The 19997-nt window shown below is 41.9% G+C and overlaps 3 protein-coding genes and 2 non-coding genes across 8 annotated transcripts; 2 read left to right on the forward strand and 3 right to left on the reverse strand.

Annotated features, from left to right (window-relative positions):
* The first annotated feature begins 16 nt into the window (after positions 1 to 16).
* On the forward strand, positions 17 to 4453 carry rps6 (ribosomal protein S6). Its single transcript, XM_020100492.2, has 6 exons — positions 17 to 154; positions 757 to 888; positions 2236 to 2446; positions 2848 to 2994; positions 3820 to 3977; positions 4322 to 4453. The coding sequence occupies exons 1-6, from the start codon at positions 149 to 151 to the stop codon at positions 4415 to 4417; spliced, it is 750 nt and encodes a 249-aa protein (XP_019956051.1). The 5' UTR covers positions 17 to 148; the 3' UTR covers positions 4418 to 4453.
* Positions 4454 to 5106: 653 nt separating this feature from the next.
* Positions 5107 to 9272, reverse strand: LOC109637778 (perilipin-2-like). 4 transcript variants are annotated; one of them, XM_020100339.2, is made up of 6 exons: positions 9055 to 9272; positions 8210 to 8414; positions 7466 to 7548; positions 7123 to 7372; positions 6331 to 6479; positions 5107 to 5517 (listed from the first exon to the last, which is right to left on the reverse strand). In XM_020100339.2, exons 1-6 carry the CDS (start codon positions 9073 to 9075, stop codon positions 5242 to 5244), a joined length of 984 nt encoding a protein of 327 aa, XP_019955898.2. In that variant the 5' UTR covers positions 9076 to 9272; the 3' UTR covers positions 5107 to 5241. The 4 variants fall into 4 exon arrangements, with proteins under 4 accessions (XP_019955898.2, XP_019955899.2, XP_069385411.1 ...); XM_020100340.2 differs by having other exon boundaries at positions 6324 to 6479; XM_069529310.1 differs by having other exon boundaries at positions 6331 to 6473; positions 9055 to 9271.
* Positions 9273 to 9894: 622 nt separating this feature from the next.
* trnas-uga (transfer RNA serine (anticodon UGA)) lies at positions 9895 to 9976 on the reverse strand. Its single transcript has one exon. It is a non-coding gene; the product is annotated as a tRNA-Ser (tRNA).
* Positions 9977 to 10690: 714 nt separating this feature from the next.
* Positions 10691 to 10772, reverse strand: trnas-cga (transfer RNA serine (anticodon CGA)). Its single transcript has one exon. It is a non-coding gene; the product is annotated as a tRNA-Ser (tRNA).
* Positions 10773 to 11792: 1020 nt separating this feature from the next.
* On the forward strand, positions 11793 to 19852 carry LOC109637784 (WD40 repeat-containing protein SMU1-like). Its single transcript, XM_069529311.1, has 12 exons — positions 11793 to 12591; positions 13735 to 13945; positions 14041 to 14193; positions 14279 to 14395; positions 14732 to 14854; positions 15439 to 15558; positions 15735 to 15851; positions 16049 to 16176; positions 17611 to 17737; positions 17851 to 18012; positions 18241 to 18393; positions 18582 to 19852. Exons 1-12 carry the CDS (start codon positions 12221 to 12223, stop codon positions 18687 to 18689), a joined length of 1890 nt encoding a protein of 629 aa, XP_069385412.1. The 5' UTR covers positions 11793 to 12220; the 3' UTR covers positions 18690 to 19852.
* Positions 19853 to 19997: the final 145 nt, after the last annotated feature.

Consider the following 19997-nt stretch of genomic DNA (forward strand, 5'->3'; position numbering starts at 1 on the left):
TAATTTGTCTAATAACCTTCAGCTTGAGTCTGACTAGAAAACTACAAGATGTCAGATATCGCGAGAACTCACCCAGCCTATGTGAGAGCTCGGGGCGGATATCCGGCCTCTTTTCCGTGGCGGACCGTTGAAGGGTCGGTTTGGCAAAATGAAGGTACAGCGTTTCTCTGACTTTATTAATCTGCTCACTGCTACTTTATCTGAAATAGTCCAGTGTGATTAAATCCGTGATTGTGAGCCTTCCATCGGGTCAGTGTGATGGAGCAGCCCCGGCTCTGACACCGAGGATGAGCTTTGATTGTGAAGAGAGCTAACGCAAGTGAGCGGTGGAAACATGGCGGAACACGGAGAGAAATGTGCCCCGAGCTCGAGCCTCCCTCCACCGAGACAACACGGTCCTCAGAGCTCAGCGGCTAAACAGTAGATTAAGTCTCCGCGGTGGCGTTTAACTATCGTAAACTTGTATTCTTGTTAGCAGCCTTCAGAGCTAACGTTAGCGGGCTTTTAGCTAGTAGCCGGTAGAGAAGCTAACAGGCCTCCGCTAGCCTGTATCACCCTCTGATTCAAACTAACCCAAACACCTATGTAATGATTCATTACAGTTCTTTTAGTTAAACTTCCGCCACTATCTTCACTTTAGCTGCATCTAGATACACGTTATACACAGCTAGCGTAACCTACCTGCATGGCCGACGTGGAGCTAAGTTTAAAGTGTTAGTAACATTAACCAAACGACTGTGATTTCTCTCCCCCCAGCTGAACATCTCTTTCCCCGCTACTGGCTGCCAGAAGCTGATTGAAGTCGACGATGAGCGCAAGCTGCGAACCTTCTATGAGAAGCGTATGGCCACTGAGGTGGCTGCTGACCCTCTGGGAGATGAGTGGAAGGTGAGCACTGATGCATGATGTCTCCATAGTGTCAGTCAGACCTGAGAGGAGTGAGGGTTTGAATCTAAATGTTTGAAAGCTATCAGAATATTGTTGATCGTTCAGGTTATGGTCTCTGCATCACTGAGACACTTCAGATGTATAGCTACACATCATTTTGTACATGTGGAACTCAGCGTGGCACACCAGTAGACCCTTTTGACTTCTATATAGTCATTAAGGGGGGACAGCGTGTTGCAAAATTAACTGCAGAGCTGCTCCAGATGTGACCAGTCACTTTTATCTGACTGATCAAAACAGCATAGCTCTGTCAATTCTCTTCCACTCTTCATTAAATGTCTAGTTACCCTGGTAGGTTGAAGTATAAGCTGCTTTCAGACATGCACTGAACCCAGAACATGGTGCATGTGTCAACGCCGATGAAGAAAAGATAAAGAACCTATTTCTGTTTGATAATGTGGTGCCATACACATAAAATACACAGATGTATTGTGTGTTAAGAAAATCACGTGATCTCTGCAGCAGGGTTAATTCATCACTCCTTACCTCTGCCTGCTGCACCTGCCTGCTCCACCTCTCATATGAATAATACTGAGGATTTCATGCTGTTGTGATTGCGCCTGTGCAGAAAACCTCCTGCGGTGTTGTGGCTGTCCGAAAAGCAAACTGCTGGTAAACTCTGAAGCCAATTCTTCAGATGTTACCTGCAGGTCGTGGCTGAAAACGGCTCAGTAAAGTAAATTTCTGTAGTCTCTACCCATGCAAGGTTGTAGGCTGACAATCAGGCAGTTGGGTTTCAGACAAGTGGAGCTGGAAAGTAAACCACCATTTCTGTAATTTAAGGGTAACTCACAACCCACAGAACCAAAGCAGTCAATTTCATGCTTCTTTTGTTCACTTTATAATACTTGAAAGTTGATGACTGTTGTCATAAATGTTTACACTTGATTTGGTGCATTTTCTCTGGAACTCCAGCCAGATTTATACATCTCTGCAAAAGGTTTTGTGTTTTCACACATGGAGAACAGAGTTCAACTCGTAAACAGGAAAATCTCCTTAACATTAAGGTGGGGGGTGGCACCTGGGTATAGCATGCAGGAGGCAGGACCTAATGTATAAATTCTGCTGCGTGTCAAATACACGTGTGACACACTCAGTAGAGGGCTAGAAGTAGAAACTCTGGACAATGTCCGCGGCATCCCGTTTACACATTTGCTGTTTCACATACAGCTCCAGATAATTTCAAGATATTATGAAGTTCAGTGCAAATCTGAAAGCAGCTATCGTGTCCAGGTCACCTAAATGGAAAAGCACAGAAATATGAATTTGTTTTCTTTGCTTTGTCAGGGTTATGTGGTTCGCATCAGCGGAGGCAACGACAAGCAGGGCTTCCCCATGAAGCAGGGTGTGCTGACCCATGGCCGTGTGCGCCTGCTGCTCAGCAAGGGCCACTCCTGCTACCGTCCCCGCAGGACTGGCGAGCGTAAGCGCAAGTCTGTCCGTGGTTGCATCGTTGATGCCAACCTCAGCGTTCTCAACTTGGTCATCGTGAAGAAAGGTAAGGTGTTCACTGTTAACCTGTAAAACCAGGTGTTAGTGCAGCTGATGGCACACCAGTAGATCCTTTTTGATTGGTCTGTAGTCATTAAGGGGGGACAGCGTGTTGCCAGAGTAACTGTGGAGCTGCTTTCCAGATGCAACCTTACCGTTGACCGTGGATGGTTGAACTGCAATGCTCTCTCATTGTTTCCAAAAGTATCACAATGTATTTATGAACTTTTTCTATTTTCAAACGTGCTGTGATCAAGTTCAAATCTTGGCTGGTTTCATTTATTTTACACCAGTGCAGTTTCCAGTTGATAATCTATAGTAAACATGACAGTAAAGGAAGACATGCTCAAGCTGTAAACAGTAAAGTTTGTAGTTAACTTGTCTAATCAACATGATGGTTGTTCTCAGGTGAGAAGGACATTCCCGGGCTGACCGACAGCACTGTCCCTCGCCGTCTTGGTCCTAAAAGGGCCAGCAAGATCCGCAAGCTCTTCAACCTGGCTAAGGAAGATGATGTGAGGCAGTATGTTGTGAGGAGACCCCTGTCTAAAGAAGGTAAGAGTTCTCCTATTTCTAGTTCTACCTCCAAGTGTCGTACTTTGGGTTCACCAAAGTTAGACAGTACGACTCTGGATTTGACTGTAACTGAAGCTTGCAGTGATTTTGTGGCACTTGTCTTACCTGTTAGTCAGGCTGAGTGTTGTGACCGCAATTTAAAATGAAGATGTAAGAAAAGTGACCAAAATTTAAATGCACCAATTAAAGAACTGTGGAAATGGTCATAGAAACGGTTTGGCTTTTGGAATTGTATAGTCATTTAGTTTGAAAACATAAAAAGTGTTTTGACCTTTTATGAAGTCCAAAATACTTGAATCGGTTTTTGCATGTTGATGCAATCAAATTGCTTATAACCCACCTGAACTTTGACCTGTGTATGCAAACATTACAGGACAAAAGACTGAACAGATATTGTCCAGTGAAGCTTGATCTGTTAAGAATATCTCCATATTAAATTTGCAATTGTAGGTCAGTATGATTTCATTTTAAACAAACAGACGTCTAAGAATAGAACACTGGACACATGATGTCTGCTGATATTGTTAATATGAAGGCTTACTGTACTCAGGTGTTGAGTAAAATTGTCACTGCTGACCAGATTCCATGACGGCAAAAGCTTCTGTGAATGAGCTCAGTGTTTTGGGATGAGAAAGAAATTCATGAGACTTTCTGTATTTCACATCGCCTGTGTTTATAAGATCACTTCAGCTGTTGGGGAGATGGCTGCCTGTCTGAACATTCTTCCATGTCTCCCAAACCTCATCACCACACCAGGCATTTAGTTGCACCATTGATTAACTGCATGCTCCATGTCCTCTGCAGGCAAGAAGCCCAGAACTAAGGCTCCTAGGATCCAGAGACTGGTAACGCCTCGTGTGCTGCAGCACAAGCGTCGCCGCATTTCCCTCAAGAGACAGCGCACCCAGAAAAACAAAGAGGAGGCCTCTGAGTACGCCAAGCTGCTGGCCAAGAGGATGAAGGTTTGTCATTTCTTATTGAATAGCACTGCTTGTATCCACCATGTAGACATCATTCCAAACTAAAGCAGATCTAGTAAATATTTATTTAAAAAACATCTGTTCTACCACTGAGTCCAGTGGGAATTCATGTTAGAAGCTGCCAGAACTTGAAGCTGAAATGCACTGATAAGAAAGTAAAGATGTTGTTGACACAACATTGCAACTACTGCACTAAATCATAACATCTTATGAGGTGAAATTCTTCAAAAAGTTGAGTTATACGTGGAATATTGTTTTAAATATTGTTTGGGTGCAAATGGCTGCTGTGTTGAGACACTTTGCTGACATGTTTGTTCTGCCAACAGGAGGCCAAGGAGAAGCGCCAAGAACAGATCGCCAAGAGGCGCCGTCTTTCTTCTCTGAGAGCATCCACATCCAAGTCAGAGTCCAGCCAGAAGTGAAATCACACAGACAAATAAAATTAACGTTTTGCTGAATTTGGCTGATGTCATGTGATTCATTCTCATTTTAAACACCTTGGTTCAGACCAATAGACCATGAATATTCTGTATAGACTGTAAGTTTGCCAGTTGAAATATTTTAGTTGGACTGAAATGCTACATTTACTATATGGTTGGTGAGTAAACCCATAAATATACAAAAGAGCCAAAACATACTGTGTTTAAAGTTTATGGAAAATATCTCAACCTTGATGTGTTTGTATGAAGAAATCTATATATTACACTAAGCAGAGTTCCCAACACATCCTGGAAGTTTAGAGAGGACTTGTCCAATCATCCACAACCTGGTAATTGATGCCAAAATAAAACTGAATTTAACCACTACTGCTTCTAGAAAGTTGAGTTATGTTACTAGCATCTCAAGCTCCACAGTTCCCTCAAATAAAAGTATTTTCTATACAAAACAGGAAGTGGTGAACTCAGGGAAAGCAGCTAACTTAAGGTTTCTTAAATCTGCAGGTGCTGAGCTTCAGTTTCCTGCTCTGACTTGTACAGTGATGAGTTAAGTCTGCATATGAGCGGACTGCAATATGATCAACCAGACAGTTCCATCCTCAGTCATTGCACTCAAAACAATGAATAACAGTTCTTCAGCAGTGGGTGGCATTAAATGAGGGGAAGGAAGCAAGTTCTGATTCTAACTTTTATTTTATACCAATATTCATTTGCACCAAGAGCTATGGGACAAATTCAAACAAACACAATACAGATATTTACAGTATTCATCAGCGACGCACGCCTAACATGAGACATGTTTGTCAGCCTCATTTGGTCGGGGGTGAAGCCTGTGAGGGGGCCTGCACCACGTCCTTGTGAAGAGAGGAGACCTTGGTTGCATTGACATCACTTGTAATTTGACCTGACTGGTTTTGATCTGGTGTTGGGAAGTTTAGGTTGTACATCTGAGAGATAAAGAAAAGCACAGACACAGCCTGATGCTGCAGGTACTGAGGCAGCCCCCGGAGGCTCCATACCCAAGTCAGCCACGACATCTGAACGTCCTGAACCAGAACTGATGACCAAGACAACGTCTCCACGACCTGTTACAGACAAAATGTACTGAAGCTAAAGTGGGATACAATGAATATTTCTAGTAAAAGTGCAGGTATGAAGTGAATGAATTTCATTTAGCTGATTGACTGCAGCTGCTAAATGTAACATTTGATGACAATGTCATTGTTAAATCTGGGATTTTTCTTACTGAGAGAAGACAAGTCCCACTGTGTGCAGCCAGGGCAGCAAATTGTTCCAATCAAATAAAAAACTAAATTCTCTAATTCTCTGCTAGTAACATCCTCACATTAACTTCATGTTGAACTTATGTAAAGTTACTAATGTGAGGAGAAACCGCTTTGTGTCCTTACAATAGACATAAGTCATGTCACTTCATAATAACTGACCACAAAATCCCAAAACAGATTGAAAATCCTACATAAACATCGATGAGGAAGGTAAATGCTCACATACAACATGTGACTCACTGCTCTGCCTCTTGTGAAAAAGAAAAGTTTGACATTTTGGATAATGCACTTATTTGCACTCCTGAAGAGTTGATACTGATGTTGTCACGCAGCCACTGGAGAAAGGTTTTTTGCTATATATCAACAAACTTGTGATGCCACAATTGATCATCCTCATCATTCACGTCTACATTTTTGTACAGATTAGACTAACGAGATATTTCAACAGTCTGAAGCTGTGGTGTTTTCCAGAGAGGTTTAGTGAAATGTTTGGAGTTTCACAATCCTGATGAGAGTTTTCACTTCCAATCTCCTCATGTCAACGCCAGGCAAGAATACAGTAATTGCATTTTTTATGTCAAACTCTTCCAATAAACTGTACTCACAGCACACCTGAACTGAGTGCATCTTGGCCCCCACCACGTAGCAGGTCCTCCGACACAGTTTGACAGTGAGAGAAACCAGTCGCACGGGGAAACGTCTCCCTAGTGTAGCTGCCTCGAAGCCCCGCACCGAGTGAGCTGCTGCTGCTGCTGCTGCTTCTATAACATGAGCAAGAGGAAACAAATGGGAAATTTTATTGTTCGCTTGCATGGACATTTATATTTGCTCTGATAAAATGGTTAAAAAAAGAACACAGGGACATGTTTAAATAAAATCCTCAACCACGGTTTAAAATACATAAAATAACAGAATTATTAACCAGTGCAGTTTCAGTCTACATGCATTGGTTTCCCCAGACTCTCGAGGTCACTGTGACTTTTGACCACTGAGTTCTGATCAGTTTAACTTTGAATCCAAGTGACAACTGGTCCAAACTTGAGGAAACTCCCTAAAAGCAGACTTGAGATATCAAGGGGCCAAAAAACATGTTTTCTGAAGCTTCTGAAGTGATAAACCTGCAATAGAAAACATTGGTCGTCAGTGTTAAATACTAACATGTACATAAATAACTTGTTTAGTAGGATGATTAGAGATGGAATAAAATATTTCAAGATATTTCTGATGACGTTGTTCTACTCTGATCCCGAGTAGTCTCCCAGAAGTAGTTTTTCAAATTTATATTTCAAAAAGATATTTTGAGGAACGCACAGAGGAAGTATATGTACTGTTGATCAGGCATAATAGGTTCTGAATGTAACATTTTGATGTTTCACTTCAGGAACTTTAATCCACACTACGTACTTTTGTCTTCCTCGTTTGGAGGAAGTACTTGATCCACCAGGGCCTCCGCCACGCTCAGAGCTGAGTCCAGTCCCTCACTGGCCACACTGACGGCTCTCTCCACCACAGTGTGGGTGGTCCCGTCGCCAGCCTGCTGCATCCGCTCCATCACCCATGTGACTGTGTGCTGTACGCAGTCCACGGTCCCGTTGGCTGCGATGCTCATCACTTCCTGGATCTCGTGCATCCTGTTCTTGGCCGTGGCAACAATCTGGGGGAAGCAGGAACATTTGTTTCACTCTTAATAAGAACTGTGCATTTTGTGGAGCTGGTCAGTTTTGAAACGGAGAAGAGAAAAAGGTACCTGCTCAGTGGGGGTGTGAAGCACAGGGAATGTGGTCTCCAGCCAGTCCAGACTTTTACAAGCCACACCATTTGCACTGGAAACTGTGGAAATATTCCAGATAAGTTTGTTACTACAACAAATTGATACTCCTGGATGTATTTAGCAAATATATTGAACCTATTATGTTGAGAAAGTGATAAGTATCCCGTGCATCTGTTATGTCCACACTCAACATCAAGTACAAAAAGCACTTGAATTGAAATGTTAAAAACAGGTGTTTATCGTTACGAATAGGCTGCTCGTGTTTAGTTCGCAGGATAAACGATCACTTATTAGTAACAAAGTGTAACCTCATGACATAGCTTCCTACGTCACATAATTATTTACAGTCAGTTCCTTTTTAAAAATGTATTAACATGTTTTACCCTAATGTCTTGACATATTATGTTCAAAAGGACAAAAACATGTTTTGTGAGGCCAATGTAACTTTGACTTTGACCTTTGACCACCAGATCAACACAAATGGCCCTTTGTACCAAATTTAAAGAATGGGACGGACATGTGGGGACGTACACAGGAGGACAACCTAAAAACCTAATGCCTCCAGCAGCTGTTGCTGGTGAGGAGGCATTAAACACAGATTAAATGCTGATGAATAGTTTTAGCCCTACACATGACCACATGGCTTATATCTATATCCAAACACATTAGTGCTGTGGAAAGTGGGTGTACGGTGTCATACAGACGACAGAGGTTACTCACTCTGGGGCTCCAGTTGAACAATGACAGGTGAAACCCTCTCACTGGCTACTGAGCATAAAACTGTCACAGTGTTCTCCAGCACCTCACACACAGCCTTCAGGTTTGGGTGGTTGTGTTTAGTGTCGGCGTACAGGAGGGACAGTGTCACACAAGCTGTGTGAACCAAAGGCAGCTTGGAGAGTCTGACAGCAGCATTCTGCGTCTTCTGAAAGAAAGAGAACCAGCAGGGAGATTTAAAAATAATTAACTAGCACCTTTCAAGACAGCTGTTAAAGTTCTTTACAAAGAAAACACCTGAGACAAAGAGCAAAACAATACAAACTTAAATCAAAGACATCATTTAAAAGTGGTGGCAAAAAGGATAAAAGAAACATAAGATTATAGCTAAAAACACTTCACGCTTTTAGAGATGATTTAAAATGAAAAAAGATCTCAGGGTACAGATCTTAAAGCACAGTCACTTGCAATGCCATGAAGTCAGCAGGCGCATTCTAAAATCATCTCCAAAAACAATCCTGGCAGCCAAAGAAGGGAAGCTGGCACTGAGGAGATATGTCATGTTTACGTGATTGGGTTAGCCGCATAAATGTTTTAATTTCAGGATCGTTTGGATGTGCAATAATTTTCCATTTCTACTTGTCTGTTTTGTTCTGCATTGTGCACTTATAGCCAGATTACAAAACAAATATCCACCTACTGCTGGTATCACAACAGTGGAGCCATTTAAAGTCGTGGGCTAAATAAGATTTAACACAATATTTACAACAAAATGGGAGCACAGGGTGTTTTAACATGAAGATAAAACAGGTGATGACAGAGGAGGTTTTATTCCTCATTGCTCTCACCTGGTTGTTGTTCATCGGCATGTTTCCACACTTCAACAGAGGAAATCACGTGAGACTTAAAGACTGAAATTGAAACTTCCCTGTGACCTTCATCGGTTTAACACAGAGAATAAAATACTGATCTCAGCAGATCAAAGCTGGTTCACAGGACAACTGAGACTCAAGGTGATGAGTCAATCAATCAATCAGTCCCCACCTGTTCAACTGTTCTCGCGATATGTCCACGCAGCCGTCTAGTGCGTCTGCGAAATGGGGCGGGGTCTAATGTGGGCGGTGCAGAGATGGCAATTGCACCATCTGCTGGACGACTGCAAGAAGGGCAAAAACAATTCTTCTTAACTATATACAGTATTTATACAGTATACATATACAGTATATATATATCAGTAATTTATATTTTAAAACCATTTTCCAATGAGTAAATGTGTTTGTGTTTGTGGGAATTTTTAAGTTTAAGGTCTCTACTTTAATATGTTCATAAGAATATGTCAGAATGGATTGGAAATGTTTTGTTCTTATACTGATGTAAGTCCAGGCTGGTCAGATTAGACAGGTAAGAGCTTTTCTTAATGTAAAGCTCCACAGATGTTCGATTCCTTTTTATTTACATAGCACAAAAACACCACATACGTTATCTCAGGGCAGCTTTTTGAAGTCGAGACTTTACAATATAATAGAGAAACCAAAGAGCTGCCACTATGCTGTTCAGTCGCATGCCTTGCTCTGTGTATTATATTATATTATAGGAGCTGACTGTGTGTATCCACTGTATGTTTATCTTGAGTTATCTAATCCAAGTCATTTTTCTGCCAAATTACAGTTGATTTATAATAATGACATCGCTGTGAGCAGGATTTGAACCTGCGCGGGGAAACCCCATTGGATTTCAAGTCCAACGCCTTAACCACTCGGCCATCACAGCTCTGAAAGAAGACTCATAATCTATCTGAATCTGTACTTGGTGTTAGTTCCAGGCGTCCCGGATGTTCATAAAGGACTGAAACATAAAGATGTAAAGTACGACACATCTAATTCTCTGCTCTCTTAGTCAGTCAGTACGTTCCTGCATCAAACAAACCCCTGGTCCACGAAATAGTGCATCCACTGATCCACTATATTTATTTAATCATACACTACTATATGTATTAATCTGCTGCTACCTGGTCCTGTACATTTTTTATTCACCTTAACTGTACAAAATCTATATCTGCATTACTTACCTCAATGCAATCTGATCACTTTAATGATTAAGTATTAATCTACGTTCTTACAGTTTTCACAGCTGTTATCCTGTTCACCATCCTTTTACAGTCACAAAGACTACTCTTACTTTATAATTTAACCGTCCATGGATAGGAATTTGAATATTTGAAGGATCAGTCGCCATAAGATATAGATGTCAGGTCCAATAGGTACGATTGGGAATCTGTGCTGGTTTCAGTCCGTCCACAGTCGGACAGTGGGCTCCTGCATCAAACAAGATGTCCCATCATCATGGAGCTACATGTACTTTTCAGATCATCAGTTCTGGACTGTTCATTTGATAGAGTGATAAACACCATAACTCTAATTATGATTCTGATTCACCAGGGACAGACTTGACAGTTGTCTTGCTGTTATTCCACATTCTTAAGATCGCTGTGAGCAGGATTTGAACCTGCGCGGGGAAACCCCATTGGATTTCGAGTCCAACGCCTTAACCACTCGGCCATCACAGCTCTGTGACTCTGCTTAAATATTAAAGATAAAAAATAGGGCTCCTCTGAATATGAGGGAGAGAACGTGAGATGTCAAGTCCAAGACGTTTTGGGAATACTTGCATCAAGCAAAGCTCCAAACTCATCATAACCACTGAGTTGCCCTTGGAGAAAAGATCCATGGTGAAGGCTAAGTGAATATTAATAATCGATGAAGCGAAAAATATCATATCTTACTAACACTGCAGCATGTGACATACAGTCAGGAAGATACAGTGAGGGATCATAAACAGTGTGGAGGCAGAGACTATGTTTGTCAGCTGTTTCAGGCACAGCTGTAGGCAGCTACACAAAATATGCAGTTTTCCAAATTTGACTTGTCATATGGGGGAAGGTCATTGCTGGGACTGTGTGTGATTTGAATTCAATGCCTTAACCACTCGGCCAGCACAGCTCTGAACTAGTCAAAATGGAAAAGAGGGTGATCATATCCCACTCCGACTCTATGAGGATTAGGGTCTGAAAGGTGAAGGTGTCAAATCCAACACATCTAAATCAGTTAAGTTGTAATTCAGTTCCTGCATCAAACGAGCCCCCCCCCACCACAATATACCTAATGTCTGCAGCACACTGACATCATACTGACAACTGAGATGACCTTGGAGGATGGATTCACAGTGAATGTTGATTATAATGCCAAAACAATGATGCAGCCTTCAAGGAACACAAGGGTGCAATGAATCCTCCTCCTCCTCCTGCTGCTGCTGCTGCTGCTGCTGCTGCTGCTGTGACCACTGGTCTGTGAACATCTGCAGGCAGTGAGATCACGAACACTACATCTGAGTGCAAGTATACCAGCTAAATACTGTCGAGAATCACTGACCAACGGGATTTGAATAAAGCTGAAGGAAACAGAACAGGGCTCAATGTGGCAACCTCAACCTGAGTCAAAGCAAGAAATATCTGTTCCAATCCATCCTCATCTTCAGATCTGTTAATAACATTCACAGATTATGATTTATTTATTCAGATCTTTTTCTGATTTAACACATTTAAGTCCAGTGTGCTCTACGTATCTTTATTTGCAGTATTTAGAATTGGTGAAAGTATTTGCATCCTTGCTTGCCTCAAGTATGAATCTATGTGTGTGATTTGTTGCAGTTGCAGTTTTAAAGCTGCAGAGGAGATAACACCTCTCACAAGCACCTGCTGCTCACCAACAGGTCCATGTGCAGGTCTGGGCCTGTCTGGATGGAGGCGGAGAGATGAAATAAATGTCCTCACAGAAGAGTCAAACACTCAGGACCCAGTGCAGCTGTGTTATTACAGGAAAAGACAGTGGTGGCACGGGATTAACTTGGAGAACCGACAGTGTTCTAAAGGCACAGACGCACCCAGCTCTGTATCTGCATACTGATGAGCAGGACTGATGTGATTTCCAGTCAGAGGACGTTTAATGTCTTTGGCTCATGCACAATGGATACTGGAGGCGCGCACGCTCTCAGCCACGAGCTTCTATCGGTGGTGCTGATGCTGCTGATGCTGCTGCAGCATCACGAGAGCGCAGACACACAACGTGCCCACAAAATGTGGCTTTCTTTACATCCTCATGCGTGAGGGAGGAGGTGTGCGGCTCCAAGACTTTGGGAGGCGGCGGCAGTCACACGCTTTGCGACTGCGAACAGCGTTGGAGACACAAGAGGAGCACGTGTAGTGGGTGGTCCTCAGCACAAGGATTTCACGTGGCTCTGGCGAGAACCGAACCGCCACTCCGTCAGTCCGGTGCTGCAACAGCAGGAGACAACACCAGCGCCATGGCCGTGGAGATGGAGCCCTCAGAGTGAGTGCGCGTTCATCTTATCTTATTTTCTGTGATGAAAATAGAAGAAGAATCACAATAAAAGCACATGTTTGACTGTGCAGAATAGAAAACACGAGTTTTTCTTTAATGTTAGTAGCTGCGTCTCATATAACCATTCGTGCATTACGCATTGAGTTGGAAGATTTATGTTTCACTGATTGAATTCCCACGTGATGTTTGCGTCAGTGTAAAAAGTTAATTCTCATATTAAATGTGTGAGGATGTTTACTGGGATACAACATGAGCTTAAATGTGTAATTTAAACATATGCGTCTTTTTCGATGACGCTGCGTAACGTGTGGTCAGAGCTGCTCTAATGTTGCGTTGAGTCATTTCACCTAATGTTACTGAGGGGGGGCGGCAGGCTGGTTTGCAGTCACTACACACACACACACACACACACACACACACAGAGACACATGTCCTCACTTTCCCAAAATGTCCTCACTCTGTAGGTTGAAGGTTTGAAATGGTCCTCACAAAGATATCTGTATGGCGCACAAAGTGTCTGCTTCATCCACATGTGCCTGTTGATCTAATACGCCCCCCCCCCCCACCTCTATAGTGGCGTTTATACTTTGTCTTAGTTTCTCATAGTTAAAAACAGGCTCAGAGCATCAGTGGGTGAATTTCATCTACAGTCATAAAACAATGCCAGTGATCCTTCGAGTCACTCACTGGGAGACAACAGACAGTTGTGGAATCAACCAGCACATGACTCAAAAAAAAAAAAAAAGAACAAACTAAAAATGCCAAAGAATATCTACACGATATACAACTGCAAAGAGTATTAATGGCAGAGAGTTAAGTGCAGTGGCACAGGATGATTGTATTGTATTGTGTATGTGTGCATTATGTGTAATATGTGGGATATTGAAATATAAATCCGTATCTAGTATAATTTATATAAGTACATAGGCAGTTAAGGTATAAAATATAAATATGAGTATGAAAATGGTATGTGTCATATTGACCCTGTAACTGTCTTCCAAAGAAATTAAACCATACTCAGATTCCTGCTCAAATATAGAAGTCAGTCCTGAGCACAGCCACTGAAACAACTACTGTTCCCCCCTCATACAAACATTTGAGTTGTAAGAGTCTTCCCTCTGGTGTCTGCAGCGTGATCCGCCTGATAATGCAGTATCTCAAGGAGAACAACCTCTACCGAACCCTGACCACCTTACAGGAGGAAACCACCGTCTCCCTGAACACGGTGGAGAGCATCGACAGTTTCATCGCAGATATAAACAGCGGCCACTGGGACTCTGTCCTGCTGGCCATCGAGTCCCTGAAGCTGCCAGACAACACACTGATCGACCTCTATGAGCAGGTGAGCCTCGTGTTTTTATCAGCTAATGGTTTTTCTTGGCTGGATTTGTGTTCTTGAAATTGGCAGCATGTGACGAGCACTGATCCGTCCATCAGGTTGTGATGGAGCTGATTGAGATGAGGGAGGTGGGAGCAGCTCGCTCGCTCCTCAGACAAACCGACCCCATGATCATGTTGAAGCAGACTCAGCCGGAGAGATACGTCCACCTGGAGAACCTGCTGACGTGCTCCTACTTTGACCCTCGCGAGGTGAGACGACGAAGGTCTGTCACCTAAACAACTACATGTATTAACAAGCGCTTAACAAAGTCCTTTTCTTCTCCTCTTAACGCAGGCGTACCCGAAAGGGAGCAGCAAGGAGAAGCGACGCAGGGCGATAGCTGAGGCGCTGGCGAGGGAGGTGAGTGTGGTGCCTCCTTCTCGCCTCATGGGACTCCTGGAACAAGTTGGTGTGAGTATAATGATCAATATTCTTCTTATAAGTCCTTTTGCCACTTACATGACAACATTTTTTTGGTGTCTGAACAAACAGTGTAGTAAACCTTTAGGGGAAAGTTCTTGGTGATGAAGAAAATAACATGAAAAACGTATCAAACAGGGAAACTTCGTCAAAAATACATTCAAAGTAGAAGAAAAGTGAGAGAGATTCTGTTGCAGGACCACAGCACCATTGGTTGTCTACTCTCTGAGCTCCTGAGTAAAATAATTGCCAAAATAAAGTTGTTTTGAATTTGAATAGCCACAACGTCTCTATACTTTCTCTTGACTCTGTCATTCTGGTCCACAGTCGCTGAGACTACAGCAGTTTCCAGGTCATCTCTCCCCAGACAACACCATCAACACGTCCGGCGACAAGGACAGACATGTGGTGAAAGAGAGCTTCCCAACGCAGCTGTACCGGCACATCAAGGTAAACAGCACAGAGCCTGATGGACAGAGAACCACAGGTTCTCCTGTAACTCAACTAACTAAAACTGCAGCTGTAATCAGCAGATTTTAAGTAAATGAATGATTGATGATTTGTTTGCAGTTATTTTTAATGTCCCTGTTCATCAGCCTGACAACACACACACACACACACACACAAACACACACACACACACACACACACACACACACACACACACACACACACACACACACACACACACACACACACACACACACACACGCACACACACACACACACAACTAATTGCTTCACTCACCTGAAGGCACTTATCTCAGACTCCGGCTGTGCTTTCATCACTTGCATCCAGATGGAGTCGCCCGAGTTGCTCGTCTTTGTGTTTCCCTGCCAAAGGTCGTGAGTGTGAGAGGTCTGGCCTCACAGCAGCAGCAGCAGAACTTTATCTCTCCCTGAGCTCACCTCATTATAATATGTGTTTCTATTTCTCCGTGTTTCTCGGTGATTCACTGCAACCTGATTAGGAAAACATGTTTTCTGGGAGGACAAGTCAAGTGTTGACGAGTCACCTCTGTGATTTTTCACAGTTTGGACGACGGTCACATGTGGAGTGTGCCCGTTTCTCTCCCGATGGAAAGTACCTGATAACCGGATCAGTGGACGGGTTCATTGAGGTGTGGAACTTCTACACTGGAAAAATTAGTAAGGTAAAAATAAACACTGAAACTGATCATCTTTACAGAATTGAATGCTTGTACTTTAGATCTGAAACTCATTGCTGCATTAAGTTAATATACTAAGTCTGTTAATGTTGTTTGTGTTTATTTTTCGATTGTTCTGCGGTTGGTGTGTGTGTGTGTGTTTGTGTGTGTGAATGAAAAAGGATTTAAAGTACCAGGCACAAGACAGTTTCATGATGATGGATGATGCTGTGCTGTGTATGTGCTTCAGCCAGGACACTGATCTCCTGGCAACTGGATCTCAGAACGGCAAAATAAAGGTTGGACCATGTTTATATACTAAAACATTGCTGGGTAATAACTTTCTGTAGATTTCTCTCTGTTTGCAAACAATTATACTGACTTTCATGCTAATTCACTCAGTATGGAAATGGAAAATATTGCAGAAACCTTACCAGTAGTCATGATGTTCACTCCCTAAAATGAGAATCTGTGTGTTTGGGGGTCTTGGTCGTAGGTGTGGAAGATCCAGAGCGGGTTGTGCCTGCGCAGGTTTGAGCACGCTCACAGCAAAGGTGTGACCAGTCTGAGCTTCTCCAGGGACAGTAACCAGATCCTCAGTGCCTCATTTGATCAGACCATCAGGTGGGATCAACAGTAACAGCACAGAGAACATTAAACTGAAAACTAAATGTGGAGGCATGACCTCCTCATATTAGTTTAGTATAGGAAGTATCGGCACGGTAATTTCATGCTACACTCATAATGGCGGTAATAACATTACTCATTTAAGCCATGTTTGACTTTCAGAGAAGCTGTAAACAAATCGTGCATTCGGAGTTGAGCGTCGCAAATAGTTTGAATTTAAATAATATTTGATTGAACCATGAACAGAGATAAATGAAAGTCTTACACAGGTTTTGTTGAAAAGGGATACATGTTTATAAAAATGGATGTGCCACACAAAGGGGTTAAAATAGATTAATACCAACTACAATAATTACAATATTTACAAATGACGCAAGATTCACAAAAGATTCAAAGGTTGACACATGGGCGTCAGTTGAGCTGAAGAAGGCACTGAGCCCACAGTGACTGAGCAGAACGTTCCCACAGCAAGGACACACAAAAGATAACAGAACTGGCAAATAGAAAAGTAGATGGGAAAACCCACTGGGAGTTTATTTAGTTTTTTAACCCTGCAGTGGTTCTAACCCAACATTTTGAGTTGTGATATCGTGTTGAAAAAGAAGTTATACTTCACTCAAACGGTCTGATCATCTCTGGATCTCCGCTGATGGGTCGAGTCCCTCGCAGTTTCCTTTCAGGGAGTTAAAAGAGAGATTGTTCATTAATGGATGGGTTTTCAAGTTATTATGAAAGTCATTATAAATTATATTTAGAGATATTTTGGTTGCAGAGCAGTTCCACGGGGTGATGATGTAAGGTGTGTTGTTAATGTGTTGCTTAGATCATTTAGATAATAGTTATCTAGTTATATATTATTCATCATACACAATGTAATTCAATTATAAATGTCTAAACCTTTTTATATCAGTTGAATTTTGTGGTTGGTTTCAGATGTTTTTGATGAGATGTTACACACACATCTGCAGTGGATGCCTCATATCACGTGTTGCACATGCATCATGCATCTGAATGTAAATACGCAGTTTCCAAAAAGGGGAAGAATGCTTTCTCTCTCTCTCTCTCTCTCTATGTCTTCTCCTCACATAGCCAAGGAGTTGAGCACATGTGCTGTGTGGGTGTAGCAGAGAAACCATGTGCAAAGCTGCAGCGTCGCGTTCCTTCACTTGCTGGGAGTCAGAATTGTTTACAAATCCCCCTCCCAGAGACGGAGTGAATCAGCGAGCATTAGGCTTTTTGTCATGATTTAGCTAATCTGCATCCAGTCACTCCACAGCAGCTAAAAATAACATCTGCAGCTCAGCAACACGTTTTGTCTTCTCTCAAAAAAAACCATCCTTCATGAGTTGAATAGAAATGATTCTCTTAGTGAGTCACAGCTGCTCTTTTATTGGAATTAAATGTTTTTTTTGGCTTTTGTGTCATTTTCAGAATCCATGAACTGAGGTCAGGAAAGACACTAAAGGAGTTAAATGGCCATTCATCATTTGTAAATGATGCATCTTTCACTCAAGATGGATGCCACATCATCAGTGCCTCATCTGATGGCACCGTTAAGGTACAATGAGCTGTGAAAATTAAAAGATGAACTGAACCATAATTCAGGTCTGAGAATGTGCTGTAATATACTGACGCATCTCACTGTGGGATTATTCGCTGTCTATTGTCTAGATTTGGAACACAAAGACGAGCGAATGCATCCACACTTTCAAATCTCTGTCCCGCACACCGGAGGTCCCCGTCAACAACGTGATTCCTCTTCCCCAAAGCCCAGAGCACTTTGTGGTTTGCAGCCACTCAAACAAAGTGGTCGTCATGAACATGCAGGGTCAGGTGAGAGATCTGTGACCTATAAGCAGTCCATAATAATCAATCAAATCTAAAAGCTACTGTTATATCAAGAAAATCTCTATTCACAACCCAAGAATTAGTCCCATATTCATTGAAAAGTTTCAAGGAATATACGTTTTTACATATACACAGAAAATATTTTTAGTTTTGCTAGCCCCCACACAGAGCCCATAGATCTCTGTAGAAATGTCTCCTGCTCTGTCTCCTCAGACCGTGAAGACGTTCAGCTCAGACATGAAGGAAGCCACAGACTTTGTGTGTTGCACCCTGTCGCCCCGCGGGGAGTGGATTTACTGCGTGGGGGAGGACCTGGTCCTGTACTGCTTCAACTATACGACGGGGAGGCTGGAGAAAACGCTGACCGTAAGCTCATTATCACAGTGTGTGAGAGGAGGCAGCTCCCCCACACCCTGAATGTAGAAAACGGAAAAGTGAAAGTGTTATTTATCCGACTGCTGCTGTTTAGCCGCCCTGCAGTGGGCTAACAAGTAAAACAGGACTGCAAATACTAAAAAGAGAATGTGGTGATTCATGTTCCTTTGCACCCACAGGTTCATGAGAAAGACGTCATCGGCATTACTCACCATCCACACGAGAATCTGATCGCCACATACAGTGAGGACGGCCTCCTGAGGCTATGGAAGCCAGCTGCATCGTAACATAGACGACCTGGAGAGCCATGAAGTTCTTGACCAATTCATTCTTTCAAATTGAACTGTAAATACCTTAATATTCTATATATGAACCCATCAGTAAATTATAAAACAAACAAACAATCTCACAACATAGTCCGTTTAGTAGCTGTTCCGGAGCTTTTGATCATATCACATGATTCTCATTAGTAGACCCATTTTCTAAAGTTGTCATGGAATTGTAAAATTCCCGTTTTTGTGATCACATGAGGAACTTCTGGAAACTTCATTTGCAGATCATTATACGACCAAAACTCCAGAACAGCTTTTCAAACTTTGGGTGAGTTTGATTTGTCAGCTGCTGTTTTCACAGTCAAGAATGTAATTTTGACATTTGAAAGTTAGAGTTTATTGACGATAAGCAGAAACAATATAATATCAATAATATCCAATTTGCAAATTGTAAAACTCATCTATTGAACCTTATTTAATTAAATCTTGATGAATAAGTTTGCCAATAATTTATAAAGTGAATCTTTTTTTAGGCACTGTTTTGATACTTCATACTGTACAGAGTCTTCCTCATGGATCCAAGTTCACCAGTGCAGTTGAAATCCCCATTTTCATCTCTTCTGTCTTTATTAGACATGAAAATGCATGATGGTGAACTGTCGTGAAAATATTTATAATAAAAATCCGCACTGTGTTTGGGCATAAACAAACAATTTCAGGTAAAAGATTTGTCAGCATTTGGTTAATAATTATACTTTTGTATTTTTGATTCAATGATGATTCAGATGTAATAATTTGTTTGCATGCTACCTCAGTTTCACTGTCTGAATGTGGCACTACAGTACTTTTAGTACTTCAAAATATGCATGACGACTAATGGTAAACCTCAGTTGAGCTCCAGTGTTCTGTATCCTGTGTGTAATAAATGTTTTCACGTGATCACATCTCTGTTAATACTCGGTGGAAAATGTTCACCTGCACGAAACAGAGCTACTGCCTCGACCTGTCACTGTAATTAATGCCATTGTTGTACAATAATGTTGAGTCATTGCACTTTATTTTCTATATTATCTCGGTTGTGTATGTCACACTGCCAGCAAACTATAAACTGATTATCAATAAAATAAAAAAACTTAATTTGTCATTATTGCACATAACAACTTACTGAGCTATTTGTTCTCTTAATGACTAAATATTAGAAATTATAATTAAAGTGTATAATTATTCATTCATTCAATCTATTAAATCAACAAAACAATGCTATTCTTTATATTGTCATTATTCTTATAAATAAATCTTGTAACAGTAGATTTTTAAAAAATG

The sequence above is a fragment of the Paralichthys olivaceus genome, chromosome 8, assembly GCF_024713975.1.
Source record: "Paralichthys olivaceus isolate ysfri-2021 chromosome 8, ASM2471397v2, whole genome shotgun sequence".
NCBI lineage: Eukaryota > Metazoa > Chordata > Actinopteri > Pleuronectiformes > Paralichthyidae > Paralichthys > Paralichthys olivaceus.